Source organism: Grammomys surdaster, unplaced genomic scaffold (genome assembly GCF_004785775.1).
Source record: "Grammomys surdaster isolate TR1022 unplaced genomic scaffold, NIH_TR_1.0 135, whole genome shotgun sequence".
Taxonomy (NCBI): domain Eukaryota; kingdom Metazoa; phylum Chordata; class Mammalia; order Rodentia; family Muridae; genus Grammomys; species Grammomys surdaster.
Window position 1 is genome coordinate 5,369,695 of NW_021604593.1, and position 13,356 is coordinate 5,383,050.

The 13,356-nt window shown below is 42.8% G+C and overlaps 1 protein-coding gene across 1 annotated transcript; it reads right to left on the reverse strand.

The window, feature by feature from the left end:
* Positions 1–237: 237 nt before the first annotated feature.
* On the reverse strand, positions 238–8,323 carry Polr2d (RNA polymerase II subunit D). The gene is made up of 4 exons (XM_028762765.1): positions 8,218–8,323; positions 5,303–5,483; positions 2,200–2,295; positions 238–871 (listed from the first exon to the last, which is right to left on the reverse strand). Exons 1-4 carry the CDS (start codon positions 8,288–8,290, stop codon positions 793–795), a joined length of 429 nt encoding a protein of 142 aa, XP_028618598.1. The 5' UTR covers positions 8,291–8,323; the 3' UTR covers positions 238–792.
* Positions 8,324–13,356: the final 5,033 nt, after the last annotated feature.

A 13,356-nucleotide genomic window follows, 5' to 3' on the forward strand; every position in this document is an offset into this window, starting at 1 on the left:
CTCTTAAATTGCAAAAATGAATAAATAAAATAAAAATAATTTAGGGACTAGCAAGACGGCCCAGTTGGTAACAGCACTTGCCACCAAGCCTGACTGTTTTGGTCCTGAAAATCCACACAGTGGACAGAAACTGACTCCTGCAAGTTATTCCCTGACCCCCACACATGTGCCGTGGAGCATGTACCCCTCCCCATAAACAAATAGGATTCTTTAAAACAATAAAAATAAATCAAATAATGAAGTGTTCTGGTTCTTTATCTCTCCCCTTTGCAACAAAGTAAAAACATTCCTCCCCTATACAAGATTTTTATATATAATATTAGCTTCAAAAACTACAAAATACATTGACATTAAAAATTGAAATGTCAAGAACAAAAAATAACATGGGATCCAAAAAAACCACAGTGAGAGGTAGTCAGCAAATGTTTAACATCAGTCTACCTCACGAGCTCAGGACTGCAGCACACTTGATCGTAGCAGCCTTATAACACTGCAAGGAGAATGGATAGTAATCACGGTCTACTAGTCACTCTGAAGAAAGCACCAACAGCCAGCCTTTGTTTCTTCTCCAAGAGCCAAGCAGTAAGCGTTGGCTCACACCTGTAATCCTAGCACTTGGGCGACCGAGGCAGGAGGACTCTGAGAACTACCCAGACATTCTATCTCAGTAAAGCAAAAACTATGAAAGAAGTCCCAGTGTCTTCCGAAGCCACATTCCTGCACGAGGCCCAGCAGGGTTCTGATTGTGGTGCTGTCTGGAGCTGTCTCGAGGAACAGAGCCATGTCTGGCGATTAGTACTGGAAGCTGCGCTTTGTCTGGATATCATCGAGAATCTGCTGCAGTTCCTCATCTTCAAAACGCCCTTCCAGGCTGTAAGAAGACCAAGAAACGTCAGTGACTCTGCAACTGGCAGTTTCCCCACACTGCTTTTCAAAGGAGGCTCATCTCTGAGCAGCGGCGCACTCAACTCTACTACCTTTAAGCTTAAACTGAATTTCTGCTGACATTCCTTTATAGAAGCACTAAAAAGTTGTAAACATATGAAAAATTTTTAAAAGCTTCAACAGTCACACATGATTTAAATTTTTGTTTTGTTGTTTTAGCTTTTTTTTTAAAAAAAAGATTTATTTATTTTATTTATGAGTATACTATAGCTGTCTTCAGACACACCAGAAAAGGGCATCAGATCTCATTACAGATGGTTGTGAGCCACCATGTGGTTGCTGGGATTTGAACTCAGGACCTCTGGAAGAGCAGTCAGTGCTCTTAACCACTGAGCCATCTCTCCAGCCCTCTTTTTTATTTTTTTAAGACAAGGTCTCATTATGCAACCTTGGCTACCCTAGAACTCACAGGGATCTGCCTGCCTCTGCTGGGATTAAAAACACATACTACCAGGCCCTGTAAATTCAGTCTGTAGTCATTTACTTGTTGAGTGACTTAATGATTGTGTCCAATATCTGTTATACTAATACCACAGCACTGAATACTGGAATATGTTTTGGGTAATGGGAGTAGTCACACTGATTCACTAGATATAGTTATATACTCTGCTACTGCCTGCAGTGTAGGAGAATTCTGCTGGTTTCTTATGCTCCTCTGTGAGGTACTGGGAGATAAAACTCAGAGCCTCATACACAACAGGCAAAATGTCTACCACTGAGCTACATATTCCTACCACCCTCTTCTGTTCCATATTTTTCCTGCTCTGTGGTATAAGACAATTATTCTCAGGCTTGCAAGATGGTTCAGCTGATAAAAGTTGTTTGCCATCAAATCTAACAACCAGAGTTTGATCCGGGAACCTACCTAAATGGAGAGAAACTGTCCACAGACCCTCACGTGCTTAATGTGACATTCACAGGCATGCATGTGTACACACGCATACACAAACAATTAATGGAAAAAACTCAAGCTATTCTTAAACTAGCATGATCATTCACACCTGTAATCCCAGCCCTTGACAGGTGAAAGCAGGACAATCGAGAGCTCAAGGAAGCCTTGGTCACCTTAGACTGCCACGAACAAACCACAAAACCAGCCTCCAAATCCTATCTCAAACACCATTCAATTATATTCTTATTCAATGCTGGCATGTCATAAGCCCAAATGTTAAGTGCATTCAACCTTTAGATCTAGCAATCTGACTTATAGAAATCTATATAAAATAGACAAAACCTATCCCATCTGGTACTAACCTTGGAATCAGGGCTTTGGACTCTTCAGCAGTCTCCGGGCAAAGATTGGCTAAACAGGCCAACTCAAACTTATGTAGCTTCTTCTGGAGAAGCAAGCTGAATGCAGGGGAAAATAAAACACAGAAAGATAAATGGACTGAAACAAGAGCAGTAATGGGGGAAATGAGTACAACCAAAATATATTATATCCCTGAATAAAAATGTCACAATGGAACCCGTTATGACGTGTAGTTATACATACGCTAATAAAAAACAAAAATTACATTCTCATTCAGTGCTGGACAAATGCTAAACATTCAGCAGCAGCAAAAGGAAGATCAAATGTAGTTGAGGAAAAGTATTTATAATCTTTGATTATGGTTATGTGGGCATCAGAAACCCTCTTTGAAATAACTTCCTGTTCCTACCCCCCCTAAAAAAAAAAAAAAAAAAAAATCAAGAAGTTCCAGACAAAAGAAAACAAATGAAAAAACAACAGGCAGAGCTAAGACCCTGAAAAGAGCATAGCAGGGTAAAGAGGCATACAGATGCTGGGTTGGAAAGATGATGCCGTAGTTAGGAGCTGCCCTTTTCACACAGCCCAGGTTCAATTCACAGTAACCACACAGTGACTCACAACTGCCTGAAATTCCAGATCCACAAGCGTACTAGGCATTTGTGTGGTATAGAGGCAAAACACTCATACACATAAAATAAAAATTTAGTAATTCAATAAATATTGAAAAGTCTGCCTCCAAGAAGTGACTGTCTAGCTCTTTGCTCTACATGCTGCCTTTGATAAGCTAATGTCAAACAATATACAAGAGATCTATCTGATCGGCTAGTCCACTAAGTATATTGATATGGAAACACCTCACCTTTAACTGTGAAAATAAATACACCAAACTCTGCTTTTTGCAAATCTGTGTATAAGCTGTATCTTCAGGATTTCCATAAGCTACACTATAAGATAAAGCTTACTAGAATAAGTTTGGTTTTCAAAATGAATGTAGTAAGAATTAGGCACAGCAGTAAAAGCATCTGCTAATCTTCATAGGACTAGAGTTAGGGTCCTAGCACCTACACTGGGTGGCTCCGCGTATCTCCAACTCCTCTCTGGCCTCTGCTAGTACTGGCACTGAATACACATGGTGCACATATAGATAAGCATGCATATAAATATAAACAAAATAACATAAAAAAAATGATTTGCTGTGCCTAAAGGCACACGCTCACAGACAGCAGCCTGGTCTACACAGCAAGCTTTTCACTAAACAGAGATACAAATCTATCTCAGTAATAATAATAATGATGATGACAATAATATAATTTTTCCGCCGGGCAGTGGTGGTGCACACCTTTAATCCTAGCACTTGGGAGGCAGAGGCAGGCGGATTTCTGAGTTCAAGGCCAGCCTGGTCTACTGAGTGAGTTCCAGGACAGCCAGGGCTACGCAGAGAAACCTTGTCTCGAAAAACTAAAAAAAATAAAATAAAATAAAATAAATAATAATATAATTTTTCTTAAAAAAAAAAAAAGTGTTAGTTGGACACTTTTAATCTCAAAGGAGGTGGATCTCTGTGAGATAGAAACAACCTGGTCTAATACTGAGTTGTAGATCAGCAGCGGTTAGCTAGTGAGACTCTGCCTCAGAAACATATATACAGCCGAGCTATACAAAGAAATCATCTGTGTGAGTTTGTGACTGTGTATGTGTACGTAAAATAAAAATAAACACAAGAAATTCTACCTGGAAGGCAGTGAGTGCATGATAGTTTATACTAGTAACCCTAGCACTTGTGATGCAGAGGAGAAAATTTTGACTTTGAGTCAAAGCTGAGAGCCTTTTTTGTGGTAGGCAAAATTTTGAGGGGCTTCAAGCCCCCCGATTAGTTTTTTTAAAAAAAACAACAGCGCCGGGCGGTGGTGGCGCACGCCTTTAATCCCAGCACTTGGGAGGCAGAGGCAGGTGGATTTCTGAGTTCGAGGCCAGCCTGGTCTACAGAGTGAGTTCCAGGACAGCCAGGGCTCCACAGAGAAACCCTGTCTCGAAAAACAAAAAAAAAAAAAAAAAAAAAACAAAAAAAAAAAAAAAACAACAGGTTCTATCTATGTGGTCCTGGAACATATCGTGTAGATCAGGCTGGACTCAGAGATTCTCCTGTCTCTGCCTCCCAAATTCTGGGATTAAAGGCATGCAACACCATACCCAGTTAGGGTTTTTTTCAGTATCTATTTATTCAGTCACTTGTGTGTTTGAATGTGTATGTGTGTAAGCATAGACACTTAGAAGGCAACTTTTGGGAATTCATTCTCAGAGCTTCTGGGTGCATCTGGGTTTCTATATAAGCTCAGGTCATAAGGCTTACACAGAAAGGACTTTTTGTTTGCATTTCTTTGTTGTTTTCTAGACAGAGTTTCTCTGTGTAGCTCTGGCTGTCCTGGGCTTATTCTATAGACTAGGCTGGCATCAAACTCAAGAGATATGCTTGCCTCTGCATCCTAAGTGCTGGATTAAATTTATGCACCACCACCTCCTGGCTAAAGTATGTTTTACCCACTGAGCCATCTCACTGGTCATAATTTTTGTTAGCATTTTTAAAACAGGGTCTCATGTAGTCAAGGCTGGTTTTGAACCTACTATGCAGTTAAAGATGATCTTGAACTCCCTGATCCTACAGCCTCTACCTTTCATGACAGTCTATAATAGTAAAACTGTTTTGCCAGGCAGTGGTGGCACACACCTTTAATCCCAGCACTTGGGAGGCAGAGGCAGATGGATTTCTGAGTGCGAGGCCAGCCTGGTCTACAGAGTGAGTTTCAGGACAGCCAGGACAGAGGAACCCTGTCTCAAAAAAACCAAAAAACAAAAACCCTGTTTTGTAGGGCTGGAGATATGGCTCAGCAGCTAAGAGCACTAGCTGCTCTTTCATAGGACCTGGGTTCTGAGACCGAGCACCTACACGGTGACTCACAACTGTCTGTAATTCCAGTCCTGGGGATCTAACAACCTCTTCTGGCCTCTGTGGTATTATACACATGGTGCACAGACATACAAGCAGCTAAAACACCCATAACATATACATAAGTAGATTTTGATTTTGAACTTATGTTTAGTACTCACCTACGAACACTGGCGATGGTTTCTCTGTTTTTGAATCGGCTGAAGCGGGCTGTATAGTTCAGGGTTTTCATGAAGACCTCAGAAAGTTCCTGCTCGTCCTCTGCACTCTCGTTCTGCTGCTTTCGATGCTCCAGAAGCATGTGAACTTCGGAGTTTAGCAGTGTCTCGGCTGTTTCAAACTCTGGAAGAAGAGTAAGTGTGAATTGAAAATACTCTTTTAAAAAGTCTCAGCATGCACTTGGAAGGCAGAGGCAGGTGGATTTCCGAGTTCGAGGCCAGCCTGGTCTACAGAGTGAGTTCCAGGATAGCCAGGGCTACACAGAGAAACCCTGTCTCGAAAAAAAAAAAAAAAGTCTCAGCATTTGGGAGGCAGAGGCAGGATGATCTCTGTGTTTGAGGCCAGCCTGGTCAATTATTAGTGAGCTGCTGCAGGATGGCCAGAAATACAGAGAGATTCAAAAACACCAAAAAAACAAAACCAGAAGGCTGGAGAAATGAGCATGTACTGCTCTTACAAAGGAATCCCCAGCACCCACATCAGATACCTCACAGCACTTCCGGCCTCTTCAGGCATCTGCACAGACAATTAAAATAAATTTTAAAATAGTAACATAGGGACTAGAGAGACAGCTGAGCACTTAGCAGCACTGGTTACTCTTTCAGAGGCTAAGGGTTCTGTTCCCAGCACCAACAAAGCAGCTCACAATCATCTTTAAGTCCAGCTAGTTCCAGGGGATCCCACATATATTTCTGGCTTCTATAGGCACCACATATGCATGCAGACATACATGGAGGCAAAATAATCCTTATATATAAAAATTTGAAAACAGAGTCTTGGGCTGGAGAGATGGCTTAGTGGTTAAGAGCACTGACTGCTCTTCCAGAGGTCCTGAGTTCAAATCCCAGCAACCACATGGTGGCTCACAACCATCTGTAATGAGATCTGATGCCCTCTTCTGGTGTGTCTGAAGACAGCTACAGTGTATTCATATATAATAAATAAATAAATCTTTAAAAAAAAAAAAGAAAGAAAACAGAGTCTTCATCTCAATTAAAAAATGCACAAAAGACAAAAGAAAACATCATTTTCTGGGCAGGGCAGATGATTAAGTGGATAAAGTACTTGCCACTTCAGTGTGAGAAGCAGAGTTAGGATCCTCAGAAAACACAAATAGGTTCCTATAATCCAGCAGTTGATAGGAAGAGATAGGAGATTGATTTCCTGAGGCAAGGTGATTAGTTAGACTAGGTAAACTGACGAGCCCTGGGTTCAGTAAGAGGTTTTGCCTCAGTAAGTGGAAAATAACCAAGGAAGTTACTCAACAGCAACTCTAGGCCTCTATAAGCACCTGCACAAGAACATATGCCCACACATACCACACACACAAACAACACAAATGAGCAAATGTCACTATCTGGCCTGGAAATGTAGCTAAGTAGGTAGAATGCTTACCCAGTATGCACAAAGCAATAAATTCCATCCACAAACTGGGCATATGCCTGTAATCCCAGAACTTGGAAGCAGAGAAAGGCTAGCCAGTGCTACAAGAGACTGTCTCAAAGAATGAAGGGAAGACGACAGTGACTGTAGTTGAGAGGGCAAAAACCCAAATTCAGTTCCCAACATCCACTACAAGTAGCTCACAACTGCCCCAACACAACTCTAGGGTATGTGATACCTTGGGCCTTATACACACAAGCTCATGCACACAATTATTTTTTTGTTTTTGTTTTTGTTTTTTGAGGCAGGGTTTCTCCGTGTAGTTCTGGCTGTCCTGGAACTCCTGTAGACCATGCTGGCTTTGAACTCAATAGAACCACCCCAGGTGCTGGGATTAAAGGGGTGCGCCATCACTGCCTGGTTTATTGTGATTTTTAAATTCCAGGCTGGCCTCAAACTCATGGAGATCAGCCTGCCTCTGCCTTCCTAGTCCAGGAATTAAAGGCCATCAGCACCTGGCTTATCTCTTTTATTTCTGAGATTATGCTTACATCATCTCTTCCCACCTTTCTTCCCTCTAAATCAGTGGTTCTCAACATACTGCTACAACCCTTAAATAGTCTCTAAACCAGGGTGGCTCACCTCTGCAAACCTAGCTCTGTGGAAGTAGAGGCAGGAGAATGGGAAGTCCAAGGTTATGCTTGCCTTTCTACCTAATTCCGGGCCAGTCTGGGCTACCTGAGACCCTGTCTCAAAACATAACTCACAACAGCACAGCATGAATCTGGGTGTCTTACTGTAATGCCTCAACTAGCCTTGAACTCTTGGGCTCAAACTAGTCTCCTACCGATGGCTCCAAGTAGCAGGGCACAGAGAGGTCACTATGCCCAGAGGCTGGCACACATCCAGCAAGAGGTACCAGACATCCCAAACTGGAACCCATCTTGCTCCCATCGTTCTTCCTAACTCGAAAAGCTACGAGTGTCCAGAAACCAACGGCAACAGCATCTCCAAAGAGGCCACGGCAGGGACCACTTCTGACCCACAGATCTTGGAATGCTTTGACTAGCACTGTGAGAGGACCATAATTTAACTTCTGTTAGCTGCCAATTTTGAAATGAGACCTCTGCTCCAGATCTGTCTTTTGCATGACAGGAAAAGGACATAACTTAAATCCCCCTAAAAATCAAGAGTGATGGCGCATGCCTTTAATTCTAGCACTCAAAATGGGGCAGGAATGTGATAAGGTGGAGGGTAGCCTAGGATACCTAATAAAGACACCCTCAAAAAAACAAAACTGCTGGGTTTAGTGGAATTAACTAAACCATGAAAGTGTTCATTTGTGCCATGCTGATCAATCAAATCCCCTGTGCGTAGCCCTTCGCTACCCCATGCCGTGCCAGGGCCAGGGAGCGGACAACGACTATAACTCTAGGACTATGTCACCTCAGAGTCGAACTGTCCCAGAAGCTACCTTTGGGAAAGATGAGCTGGGAAGCGTCTTCTTCTACGTCGCCAGCCCGAGGATCGCTTCCACCCGCCGCCATTGCTTTAGGATGTACCGCCACAGACACTGCCGGAGACGGAAACCGCGAGGGCGGGCTCCTCCAAGGAAAAGAACCAATCCGGCTCAGAGGCGGGACCAAGTGGGTGGGCGGGGCCTAGGAAACTGAGAGGGCGGAGGTGGGGAGGTCAGGCAGGGATTACACGACGGGGAACCCACGAGACTGCCTGCGAGGGGCGCGGTCCAGGCGCCATCCCAGCGGCTTCCGGTCGTTGGATGTGGGGTTCTGTTTTGCCGGCTTGGGGATAAAGTGTTTATTTTCTGCAACACACCCTTGCCGTGGGACCTGGGAGCGTCAAGTAAGCCATTTCAGAAGAAAGTGAGGTGCAGGAGTGAACTAAGTGCCTGATCCTATGATGAAAAGCTGGGTAGGTGACTACAGAAACATACTGAAATCTCATTGATTTGATTATGGTTTTTTTTTGTTTTTTTGGTTTTTTGTTTTTGTTTTTTTTTTTAAAAAGGCCGGGCAGTGGTGGCGCACACCTTTAATCCCAGCACTCGGCAGGCAGAGGCAGGCGGATTTCTGAGTTCGAGGCCAGCCTGGTCTACAGAGTGAGTTCCAGGACAGCCAGGGCTACACAGAGAAACCCTGTCTCGAAAAACAAAAAAACAAAAAAAAAAAAAAAAGAAAGAAAGAGACAGAGAGAGAGAGAAAAGAAAGACTAACCCCGATATGGTAGTGATGAAGTAAATCACTGGGCGCGAGGATAAATAGTTGAAGATCGGTTTGTAGTGGAGCATGCCTTTGATCCCAACATGCCAGACAGAGGCAGGCTGATCTTTTGAGTTCGAGGCTAGCCTGTTCTACAAAGTGATAGTTTCAGGATAGCCAGGGCTACATTGTGAGACCTTGTCTCAAAAAAAAAAAAAGTTCACAGATAGGCGTGGTTATTTAGCAGATTCCCTGAATCCATGCCAACTTAGGTTACATACCATCCTGCTGAAAAAAAAAAAAATTCTGAGCAGGTGAACTTTAATATTGAGAACTCTTTAGCATATATGTTGGGATATTTGAATGATCAGTAGAAAGCTATATGAAAAAGTGATGCTATTTTCAACTTAAACAAAAATCTGTACAATAAGGGGAATAAAACTCCTCTCCAGTGCTTGGCTCAGTAGTGAACACTAGTAAACTCTGTAACTTAATAACAAATGGATTGAAGGGGCTGGAGAGATGGCTCTGGGGTTAACACTTGATGCTTTCATGTCCCAGCATCTACACTAGATAGCTCAGAAACACCTGTGACTTCAGCTACAAGGGATCCAAAGCACTTTCTGGTCTCTTTTGAAGGACACACACACACTATATACACAGTCTTCATATACACAAAAAGTAAACCTTCTAAAAAATTGGTAGAAGTATTTACTACAAGACAAGAATATGTATTTTTATTATGTGGGGGTCATGTATACAGCGGTGCACAGGAGAGATTAGAGGATGGTTTTGTGGAATTTGTTCTGTTCCCACTTTTACATGGGTTCTGGGGATTGAACTCAGGTCGTCAGTATTGAACATCGTGGGCCTTTATCTGCTGCAAGATCTCACTGGCCCAAGAATAGGTAGTCTTTTGATTTGTAAATAAAATGAGCTTTACAAAACTGCTGTGTATCTATATTTGTAGAAGGAATGCATTGGTTAAAGTAAATGGTTATATAGTATTGGTAGAGGTTTTCTAACCATTTCAAGGTGCTTTCCTGAACGGCATGTGAGAAGTCACAGGAGGGACTGGAGAGCCCTCCCAGCAGTTAAGAGCATTAGCTGCTCTTGCAGTGGTCATAGATTCAATTCCTAGCATCCACATGGTATCTCACACAGTCTATAACTGTAGCCCCATGGGGTTCTAGTGTGCAGGCATACTTGTAGACAAAATACCCATACACATAGTAAATCTTAGAGGAAAAAAACTGTATAACAGACATACTCAGGCTTATCAGAACTCCTTCGAAGAAGTTCAGGGCATACTGCATAGTTCATGGGCATACTGCATCTAGATAGTAAAGAAGGGCTTGAGATTCAGTATATACACACACAGAGGTAGATGGAGGGAGGGAGGGAGAAAGAAGAGAAATCACCAGGCATAGAGAGATAAAAGAGTAACAAAAACATAAAGTGACATCTCACAGGTTGGCCTATGCATGATATTTTTATTTAGGAAACCATTATACGCTCTCTGTAAGGTCATGAGGTTAAAATGATGAGTTGGGTAAAAATCTGTCCTCAAAGTGAGCTCACCAACAGTAGCTAGTGCAGTATCTGACAAATGATCTAACAGAAAGTCAGAGAAGGTGCCAAGAAAAGGTCAAGAGACTGAAGTTTGGATAGGGTTCACATGTGTCTCGTAAAGCTTCCTGTACTGGAAGTCAGAGCAGTGTAAGAGGTAGAGATAGAACTGGAGAGATGGTTCAGTTACCACAGTGCTTGCCTCTGCAAGCATGAGGACTCACATCACATATGAAAGAAAGAGTTGGAGAGATAGGTGGGCAAGGAAAGAAAAAACAGGTTCCTGTAAATTGCCGTTTCTTGTTCTCAGAAGATATTGGGAGAAATGGAAGAAAAGGACCACCTATAGTGGGAGGAGGAGATCCCAGGGGCCCTAGAAAACACTTAAACCAGAGTCCATTCAGGAGTTCTAAGCTTTAGGCTTTTATCCCTAGGGATAAATCTGTTACTTTCCCTTTCTACAAGGCTTGATCTTCTGTCTCCCCCTGGTGTTCAGTTCTTTGTCAATATCAGGGAGTGAGCTTGATGGCCTCCTAGATGGCTACCAGCACCCTTGTTATAGATCCTTACAACCCATATAACGTGCTTGTTATCCCGGCACTGAGGAGGAAGATCCCGAAGGCTCACTGACAAGACAGCCCAGCCTGATGGTAAATCAAGGATGGTGAGAGAGCTGCCTCAAAGGAATTGGATGGTATTTTTGTATATGGCACCTAACATTGTTCTCTGCCGTGTACATGGATACATGTGTACCTGCATACACATGAACATGTATACACACACAGAGACAGAGATGTCTCAGTGTTGAAAGGCACTTGCCTACTAAGCCAGAGGAGCTGTCAGGCAAGGCCATCCTCTGCTACATATCTATCTGGAGCCATGGCTCACTCCAGGTACAGTCCTTGGTTGGTGGTCTAGTCTCTGGGAGAACTGGGTGGTCAGGCCAGCCTATGTTGTTCTTCCGATGGGGTTGCAATCCCCCTCCGCTCCTCCAGTTCATCTGCCTTCTCCCCAATCAGGTTCCCTGAGTTCAACCTAATGGTTGGCTCCAAGCATCTGCCTCCCCAGGAACTGCCACACTTGGTTCCTGTCAGAAAGTGCCTTTTGACCATGACAACAGTGTTGGGTTTGGTTTCTGCAGACATGATGTATCCTCAGGTAGGGCCATTCTCCAGTTGGTCCTTCCTTCAGTCTCTGTTCCATTTTTTGTCCTTGTTCTTCCTTTGTACAGAAACATTACTGGGTTAAGAGAACTTTGAGATGGGTGGGTGGCTCCATCCCTCGAACAGGGGCCATGCCTATCTACTGGAGGTGGTCTCCACAGGTTCTATCTCCCCCTTCTCCACACATTACAGCTAAAGTCAATCCCATTGGCTCCTGGGAGCCTCACATTTCTCTGGTATCTGGGACTCTCCAGTGGCTATCCTCAGTTTCTCATTTTTATTTGTTTTCCTAATGTTCTGTACCTCTCAATTGTCCTCAAGATTCTGATACTGCCACCCTTATTTCCTCCTTCTCCTTTCCCTCTCCCTTGTCCCGGTCTTCTTTTATCCCCCACAATTGTCCTGTTCCCCACTAAGTGCAGGACTGAAGCATCAACCCCCTGATCTTCCTTCCTTCTACACTCCACACGGTCTATAGGTTGTATCATATGCATTGTGAGATTTTGGGTTAGTATCCACTTATCAGTGAGTACATACCATGTGTGCTCTTTTGTGTCTGGGTTACCTCACTCAGGATGATATTTTCTAGTTCCATCCATTTGCCTGCGAATTTCATGAACTCATTGTTTTAATAGCTGAGTAATACTCCATTGTGTAAATGTACCACATTTTCTGTATCCATTCTTCCGTTGAGGGACATCTGGCTTGCTTCCAGCTTCTGGCTATTATAAATAGGGCTGCTATGAACATAGAGGAGCATGTGTCCTTGGTATATGTTGGAACATCTTTTGGATATATACCCAGGAGTGGTATAGCTGGGTCCACAGGTAGTGCTATGTCCAGTTTTCTGAGGAACCACCAGACTGATTTCCAGAGTGGTTGTACCAGCTTGCAATCCCACTAACAATGGAGGAGTGTTCTCTTTCTCCACATCCTTGACAACATCTGCTGTCACCTATGGTTTTTGATCTTGGCCATTCTGACTGATGTGAAGTGGAATCTCACTCAGGGTCGTTTTGATTTGTATTTCCCTGATGACTAAGGATGTTGAACATTCTTTAAGTGTTTCTCAGCCATTCAAGATTCCTTGGTTGAGAATTTTCTACTCGAAGTCCTAGCCAGAGCAATTAGACAACAAAAAGAGATCAAAGGGATACAAATTGGGAAGGAGGAAGTCAAGTTATCACTATTTGCAGATGATATTATAATATACATAAGTGACCCCAAAATTCTATCAGAGAGTTCTACAGCTGATAAACAACTTCAGCAAAGTGGCTGGATATAAAATTAACTCTAAAAAATCAGTAGCCTTCCTCTACTCAAAGGATAAAAGGGATGAGAAAGAAATTAGGGAAATGACACCCTTCACAATAGACACAAATAATATAAAATACCTTGGTGTGACTCTAACCAAGCAAGTGAAAGATCTGTATGCAAGAACTTCAAGTCTCTGGAGAAAGAAATCAAATATCTCAGAAGATGGAAAGATCTCTTATGCTCATGGATTGGCAGGATTAATATAGTAAAAAAGGCCATCTAAACAAAAGTAATCTACAGATTCAAAGCAATTCCTACCAAAATTCCAACTCAATTCTTCATAGACTTAGAAAGAGCAATTCCCCATATTGAACTCGAGTTGGAAGAGGCGAGACCGGTCTCAAA